Source organism: Corapipo altera, unplaced genomic scaffold, assembly GCF_003945725.1.
Source record: "Corapipo altera isolate COAL_440 unplaced genomic scaffold, ASM394572v1 143, whole genome shotgun sequence".
Taxonomy (NCBI): domain Eukaryota; kingdom Metazoa; phylum Chordata; class Aves; order Passeriformes; family Pipridae; genus Corapipo; species Corapipo altera.
The window spans coordinates 1026-9886 of NW_020885511.1; the positions used below are offsets into that span (position 1 = coordinate 1026).

General features: G+C 48.3%; 1 protein-coding gene across 1 annotated transcript in view; it reads right to left on the reverse strand.

The window, feature by feature from the left end:
- Positions 1 to 4415: 4415 nt before the first annotated feature.
- Positions 4416 to 8861, reverse strand: part of LOC113940571 (serine/threonine-protein kinase pim-1-like) — a gene marked incomplete at its 5' end in the record, with an annotated part of 5568 nt that continues 1122 nt past the window's right edge. The window contains 5 exons of the mRNA XM_027631726.1: positions 4416 to 5697; positions 6190 to 6302; positions 7099 to 7993; positions 8187 to 8336; positions 8605 to 8781. Coding sequence (XP_027487527.1) covers positions 8230 to 8336; positions 8605 to 8781 — 284 coding nt within the window. The remainder of the gene's footprint in view (positions 5698 to 6189; positions 6303 to 7098; positions 7994 to 8186; positions 8337 to 8604; positions 8782 to 8861) is intronic.

Here is an 8861-nt window from a genome sequence, read left to right on the forward strand (position 1 = left end):
ATACAAATGCCCTTCCAGCTTTGGGGCAACCCTTCACAGGTGTTATTTCCACACAGCCAACACCACCCTGTTCCATTGGGGACCGGCCAAGGATCAGTCATTTCCCCAGCAGGAAGGGTTTGAGGACATTGGCTGTGATTTCCCACAAACGTGCCCCTTTCATTAACACAATCCAGTTCTCCTGTCCCTTTAGTGGGGGTCACAGCTTTGGACACAGGCAGGATTGTCAGAGATGTGGGGGGAACTTGCACACTAATTGCTGGGTCTACTTTTTGGGGAACACAAGTGCTCACCCAGTGACCAGGAATCATTTCTACCAGAACAGGGGAGGCAGAAATGGGGAATGGCTTCCTTGTCTTTTCAGGTAAATGAGTGCACACCCAAAAATCCCTTGGAGGCAACACTTAGGTCACATTTGAGACTAAAAGGAGATGTAAATTTTTCTCCCAAGTCAAGACCCAATTAACTATTGTCAGGAGAGTAAAACAAGACTAAAGCATTTGGTTTCTTCTCAGGTAACCTCTCAATTACCCAAGGGGCTCTGGCCTTTTGAATTCTGGAATAATGCATCCATGATTTGACTTCTTGTACCACTTCTACAATCAAGTGGAAACCTCTATCTGATGACATTCCCAAATGTACCTCGAATCCAGGGATTCTTGGATATTCCACTCACTTCCCTAGCCCAGTTGATGTCACAAGGGAAAAACCTCTGGTCACTCAGAGAAGGTATCCCCCAAGACTAGGAAATCTTTACACCCCCTTTTCTGGGTAATTCAGTCAAATCCATCTGCCAACATTCACCTGGAACATTTCCACACTTTACCTCACTTATTCCCACTGCATTGGTAGGGTTTGGATCATTTCTCTTACACACACCACACTGCTGATTCACTGCTTGTACAACTGGGGTCAGTTTTGCACCCCTAACCCACCTGTGCAAATGTTACAGTACAGAAACAAATACAAACACAAAACAATGATCAGTGGATAAAACAAAGCTAGAGACCAAATTGTGGAATACCAAATAACCCACCCAAAGTGCTGGAAGATCCACACATCTTACATGAGCAGGATTCCCCAAAAGAATGTCTTATTATCCAATGGGATCTTCCCCACATCCCAGACTGGGCCGGGGATCTGTGGTCTTCTCCAGGAAAGTCCTGGTGCTGGTGTGAAGATCCAGAGATCCCTTGGATCCATGGGAGATCAGGCAGAGGGTCCCACCTGGGGCCCAGAAATGATCCCCACAAGCAGCAGAACCCAAGCCCTTCACCCCAGTTTGGGGTGTTAAGAAGCAGGCATTCTTTAGGGCAGTGTGATGGACGTCTGCAGGAGAGTTCTTCTAATCCAGCCTGCTCAGGGACACAGACAGGGCTTGGGATTACACACACTGATTCCAGAGTCACTGGATATTCCCCCTTACTTAACACAAGTCCATTACTTTGCTTTACACAGTCACACCTCTATTGCAAGTACTTATTTGGTCATTTGGGGTCATCTCTGGGGGTCTGGTGGTTTTTTTGGCATCTGGTGCCCCCCCAAAGTCAGGTGTCCCCTTCTTGACCTCGGTTCTCAGCATCACTGGTTTTCCCCACAGAGACCATCATGTTTGGTTTGATCTTCTCTGGGTCCCCAGAGCTCAGCTCACATCCTGTTTGCTTGAGTTACAGCCCTGATCCAATTCTCCAGGACTTCTCTAAGATTCTATTGTTCCTTATTTGGTCAGAGCAGAATCTTGGGAGCAACGTTCTACTTCTCCCAAAGGCTCACCCTGCACCATCTGCTGCCAAACAAGGTCAGACATCGACTGCCATGGCCTTGACCACTCTCTAGATACAGAAAGATCACATTTTGCTTACAATCAGACATATTTTGTTAATGAACAGATACAAACAGGATTCGCTAATGAGCCCAGACTAACAGATCTGACTAATAAGCACAGCTGTTTGGTTCAGGAGCAGATACACAGGTGGAGTCCCATCACACCACATTTTTACCAACAAATAGACACAGTTTTAGCTAAGGAGCAGATACATGGAGACACAGCCCATTAGGTTGGAAGGTTCATCTAGAGCTCAGCTTTGGCTCAGGGTCTGTTGTTCAGCCTCAGCACTTCAGTGACAGCCACACAGGGCTTTACATCACACACACTCTTTCCGTATTCATTACAGAGTCTTGCTTACTTAATACATACACTTGTAGGCAACACTTGGATCACATTTGGCACTAAAAAGAGATGTAAATTTTCCTCCCATGTCAACAGTGTTTGAACTGTTTTCAGAAGAGCAAAACAAAAGTTAAGCATTTTGTTTCTGCAATAAGTGGGAACCTCTGTCTGATGACATTCCCAAAGGCATCCCAAATACAGGGAGGATTGCACTGAACAATATTGCAGTCTCTTTCCAAACCTGCTTAGCGCGACAAGGAAAAGCCTCTGGCCATCCAGAGAAGGTATCCTCCAAGACTAGGAGATCTTTACACCCCCTTTTCTGGGCAATTCAGTCAAATCCATCTGCCAACATTCACCTGGAACATTTCTACACTTTACATCACCTATTCCCACTGCATTGGCAGGAGTTGGATCATTTCTCTTACACACACCACACTGCTGACTCACTGCTTGTACAACTGGGGTCAGTTTTGGACTTATAACTCACTTGTGCAAATGTTTCAATGATTTGCTTCACTCCAAGGAATACCCTCATGTTCCCCATCCACCAGGTCACATGAGATTGGTTCAGGGACTATTATTTGCCCACCTGGGGTAACTGCCCAGTCTCCTGGAGTAAATTTTGCTCTAAGGTTTCAATGAGCTGACAATCCTTAGCACCAGACTAATTTTTTTCTACTGGGAGAGGTATCTCTGTCAGGGTTATTAAAGACAAAACTTTACTCTCTAAAGTGCCTTTTTCTGCAGCCTCTTTGGCAGAATTATGGGCCAAATGATTCTCCAGTTCTGCTTTGGTCTTCTCCTCTTGGTGCACTCTGCAATGCAGGACAGCAGCCTCTGTTGGTTTCTGGAGATCGTCAAGCAAGTCCAAGGATTAACTTGTTCTCCTTGACTTAATTCCAAAGCTGCAGGGAGCACAATTGGTTCTGCTTTCTGGGCTGAGGCACTGCAGAGGAGTGCCCCCAATTCCATGACCTGCTGGGGGAGTTCCTGTGCATCCAGAGAATTGTTTTCCATTCTGGACAAAGCTGCCCCCACTGGGAAACAATTCCCAACCAGGACTTTCCAAGGGGCTGTCTCCTGAGTCAGCTCTGCCCAAATACACTTCTCCTCTAGTCTGGAAGCAATCCCGCTCTAGGCTTCCTTTGCTGGGGCTGGGGCAGTTGACAGGTTGCTTCTTTCGTTCCTGGCCCAGCCTCCATTGTCCTTGGAGAATTCCAAAGCCCAGGGAGGCTCCTGGGGTCTGGACTACTTGTACTTTGTGTTTGGGACACCCCATATCCACCCAGTCCAAGGAAATTCCATAGTGTCTGATCCCAACATTGCTGCTCAGCATCAGTGGCTATCAAAATATCATCTACACACTGGAATAAGGCTCCAAGAGGGTTTTGACTTTTCCATTCCTACAGTTCCTTTGCCAATTGAGTTCCAAATATTGGGGGGCTATTTTTAAACCCCTGCAAGAGGACCACCAAAGTCAGTTGGGTTTTCCTCCCTGTTTTTGGATTTTCCCATTTGAAAGCAAAAAGCTCTTGACTTTCACAACTCAAAGGGAGACAGAAAAAGCCATCTTTCAAATCTAATACTGTGAAACATATTAAACTTTCATTTAGGGGAGTTAGCAAAGTGTAAGGATTCGCTACAACTGGTTGTATATCTTCTACTCTATTATTTATAGCTCTGAGGTCTTGGACTAACTGGGATAGCCTTCCATTTGCCTGCTTGACTGGCAAAATTGGAGCATTACATTTAGATTCACATTCTTTTAACAAGCAAAATTTCATCGCTTTTTCTACAAAGGGTGAGAATCCCTCACAACTTTCTATTTTTAAAGGCTATTGCTTTGGTCTGACCAACTCTGCTCCAGGTTTCACTGCAATTCTCACAGGTTCTGCTCTTTTGGATCATGGAGGCACCTCTCCAGCCCATCCTATTAGAATCACTGCATCCCCAGGTGATGTTGGCAGATGGATTAGTTCCGCTTTTGGAGACTCTCATGCAAAACTAGAATCTTCCACAGAATTAGGCTCTGCAATAATAACCTATATTTGACCATTTTTAAATTGGATTGTGGCATTTAATTTTTCCAAGAGCTCTCTCCCAAGCAGAGGTTTTGGTGAATTGGGGAAATACAAACACTGGGGAGCCAACCACTGTTTTCCCAATTTAAAAGCCACAGCATTAAAAATGGCCCAGTTTCCCAATTCCCTGGCACACCAGACAATTGTTCCAGAATTGTGACTTGAGTTTCATTTTCCCTTATTTAACACAGAGGAACAAGTTCCCACAGCCACAAACAATTGTACTTAGCTTGGCTGGAACCAGATGTTCTGATGGGGAGGAATCCTCTGGTGCCCCCTCAGTTGTCGTCAGTGATGCCAGGAGAGGGTTCGGAGGGTTCTGAAGTTTCAGTTGTGGACAATCCCATTTCCAGTGTCCATCTTTCTTACAGGATGCACAGGGATTGATCCCAAGTCTCCTGGGGGGATGTTTGAAGCAGGCTGCCCATGCTCTCATCCTCTTCCTCTCCCCGGGGGCACCATTTCCTCAGGGATTTCTTCCAGAACTGCAACTCCTTCCTGCTGAGTTGATTCCCGCTGATTCTCCCAACCTCCAACAATGTCCTGAAATTATCTTGATCTTGTCCCTCAGGTTTTTGTCATTTCCTCCTAACCACATCTGAGGACTGCCCCACAAATATGGGGGCCAGTTGAGTCCTTCCCCCCTGTGTTTCAGGATGGATATTAGTATATTTTTGGGCTGTTTCTTCCAGATGATTTAAAAATTCAGTAGGCTATTCCCTGTGATCCTGCTTCATTGCAAAGAATTTTGACGTGTTCATTGCCTTTGGCCTGGCATGTTTCATTCCAGATAACGTCCACTGCAGGTATCTATTGAACCTTTCTCTAAAAATAGGGATGTTAGGATCCTGTTTGGAATCTGCAGTGGGAAAGGAAATGTCCAATGTACCCTGGATATTCCCCACCAAAATCTGCTCTTCCAAAAACCTCTGACTAGTTTTAACAACCATTGCTTTCTCCCTACTACCAAACAACACTTCTAACATAGGATCCTTCTAGCCCGGATCCTGGGTTTGAATCATCATTTTGAATGCTTTTGCCATTTAGTCTGGGTTCTATCACACAGGAGGGCCACTCCCACCCCTCCTTGTTTAGCTCTAGTTCTTCCTGCAGCCACACTGAAGCTCTCTGCTCTCTCTCTGACACGTTCTCTCTCCCTTTTCTTCTGGATATGCTAAATCTGCCTCTTCACATCCCAGTTCCCCTACAAGATTGGTTTCTGCATCTTGATTTTCTGTTCCCCCACTCAACCTGCCCGTGGGGCCAACCAGAAGATCTAACTCCTCCTCCTTATTGGGGAGACGATGCGAACAAAGTTCTCCTGTGCTCCACATTGAACAACAAGGCTTTAACCATTGCCCTTGATTTTCCTTTCCGGGCTCACACCAAGGGCTCTGAGGGCGCTGCATTCACACCACAATCCTTCTGCCATTTCAGAGGGTTCTGCAAAGTGAAAAACACATCACCAGACATAACCTCCTTCCACTTCTGTTCCCGTTCTGAAATAGCATCAACTGTAACAATGGATTATAATTCAATGTTCCAGAACAGCCACCCATTGATTCCAACACTTCATTAAATTGTCCCTGGGAGCTGTTCCTCTGGGGGGGCTGCCAAACTTCATCCAAAATTGCAAAATGCAACGAAGTGGGGACTTCACAATTCCCCCTTCAGATTGCCCACTTCCCATCTCTAAACAGTAGACCCAAAATGTTACAATACAGGAACAAATAAGAACACAACAATATTGATCGATAAAACAAAGCCGAATACCAAATTCCAAAATAACCCACCCAAAGTGTTGGAAGATCCACAGGTCTCAGATGAGCAGGATGCCCAAAATACCAAAGAACCCCCCAGTGCACTGAAAGATCCATATGTTTGACATGGGCAGGATTCCCAAAAAGATATCCTTATTATCCAGTGGGATCTTACCTGTGTCCCAGACTGGGCTGGGGATCTGTGCTCTTCTCCAGTAAAGTCCTGGTGCTGGCGTGAAGATCCAGTGATCCCTCAGATCTGTGGGAGATCAGGCAGAGGTGTCCTGTCTGGGGGACCAAAGATTACACCCAAAAGCAGCAGAAATAAACTTCTTAACCCCAATTTGGAGATGTTAAAAAGGGCATTCTTCTTTATTCAGCTTCTGGGTGTTCAGAGGAGAGCTCCTCTAATCCACTGTGCCAAATGACAGACAGGGCTTTTTATTACACACACTCTTTACATGTGCATTCCATAGCCTTGCTTACTTAATACATATTCATTACTCTGCTTTACATAGTCACACTCCTTTTGGAAGTCCTTTTCTGGTCCTTCCAGGCCTTCTCTGTCATCTTGGCCTCAGTTCTTGAGCAGCACAGCACCATTGTGTTTCTTTTATCTGGGTACATAGGGCTTAGTTTACATCCTGCTGGTTTGGGACATCCCTTATCTAATTCTCTAGGACTTCTCCAGGATTACATTGTTCCTCATTTGGGCACTCCGGGGTACTGGGAGTAGAGTTTCTATTTCTTCTATCAATGGTTTGATGGAGACCATGACGAGTTGGGAACTCATTGCAGGGAAAAGAGGGAGCAGTTGGGAAGTAACAGGCAGGTGGGGGAAAGAACTGTTCAGAGAACAGCTGAGATACAGCTCGAGCAAGCTGAAAACTAAACTGTCATTTGGGGTCATCCCAGATTGATTGGATTTCAGAAACTACTCAACACAGGTGCCACCTCCTCCAGCCAAGCCCAGGAGATCAACCTCCTCAGCAGCTGCAAGAGTGGGATGTTCATGTGCCTGCTGCCATCTCCCAAAAGCCACTATCCCACTCCTGCTGACAAGATGGGCAAGATGAGGATCTACCTCACAAGATCTGCTGCTGGAAGAAGAGCGTGTCCCAAAGGATGTCCTCAGCCTTCTCAGAGGGGACGTCAGATCCTCTCCAGGGCTGGTCCCAGCCCTTCCCAATCCAGACTGGGCACCAGCTCCAACTCTTCCCTCGAAAACAAGCAACAAATTCATGACAAGAGATTACAAACAAAAAGTGGAAACAAGAAAAAAAGGTAAAATGTTAACATGCTGTCAGGGTTCTGAGGAAGGCCCAACCCCTCCACACCAAAGAAAAACCCCACCTCCCCCAGCTCAGGAAAACCCAGGCCTTCTCCCTGCCCTGCTGCATTGCCCCAAGAAAAGGCTCCTAAGCCAAGGCAGCCCAAGCCTTTCCTGGCCTGCAGCCCAAAGCAGCTGGTGTTCTGCAGCCCCGCCTTTGCTCCCCCCACGGGGGTTTGTTTTTGGCAGGCTGGCTGCCCCTGCCCCAGCCCTGCCCAGCAAAGGGGCAGTGGCAGAGGCTGGTGGCAGAGCCAGGCTCCCATTTCACCCCCAGCCCAGAGCACCCGCCCACCCTCCTGCCAAGAAGCAGCTTGGCAGCTGGCTGAAGAATTCATCGGGTTCCCCGCCAGCAAAGGGGGAACCTTCGGTGCCCAGCCAGGCTGAGCAATGCCCGCGTCCGGGAGCACCCCCGGGGTGTGGACTCATCTGCAAACGGCGTGTGGAGCACGTCTGGGAGGAAGGGGCCAGGATCAAAGTCCATCATCTTCAGCTCGCCGGTGTCCAGGTCAACAACAAAGAGCTTGTCATCCCTGACGTCATCCTTGATGTCTCCAGCAGCAGGCCCACCCGGCACAGCTTCTGCAGAGGCCCCTTCTCCTTCCCTGGGGGCCAGACCAGGCTGTCAGTGTTCTGCCAAGGGCCCAGCTGTCTGTGAAGCGGGACCAGCAAAACCAGGTTGGATGGTGGCCACCAGCACTTGGAAGACCGGGTCTGCAGCCCAGCTCCAGCACAAAGAGGGGCGTGTTCCCGTGTGATGACCCCCCCTCAGTGCTACAGGCTGACAAAAAAGTCTGGTTTTCTTTGCTTCTTATTGCCAAGAAATGTGTGGAGGTGTTACTTGCCAGGCCCCTGGATCAAAGTGAGCACGTGGATCTCTCCTGTCTTCTAGAGCAGGTGAATGCCCTGCACCCAAGGATGGCACAAAAGGTCTTCCAATGCTGGCCTGTCCGAGGGGCGGATGGACAAACACCACCTGATAAGGTGCTGGCACCCTGGGGGGAAAATGGCCGGTCAGTTGGAGAAGGATCCTGTCCCCTCTGTCCCACTGTCCACGTGCCCAGGCTGTGCTGGCTGTGCTCAGAGCTGTGCCCAAACTTCTCCATCGATTCTCCCTTTTGGAGGAGAGCAGGATGGCAGGACACAGGCCTCCTCCTCCAGCCACCCATGGGACACAAACAGCTTCAAGAGTGGTGTCCTTGTGAGCCTGCTGCCCTCTCCCAACACTGTTATTCCCCCCATGCCACAAAGATTGGTATCCACCTCGAGAGACCCGTGGTGGGAACGGGAGCTGGTCCCAGATGGTGTTGGTGCCTTTGCAGAAAGGGTGCTTCCCGCAGACCATCTGGTAGAGCAGGATGCCCAGGGACCAGATCGTTGCCGCCTCGCCGCGGTAGCGTTTGAAGCAGATCCACTCTGGCGGGCTGTATGACGGTGTTCCTACGGAATACAGACGGAGTTCGTCAGGTGGATGCTGCCTGCTCCCAGAGCCTCACCCCAGCATCCCTGGCAATGTGGGG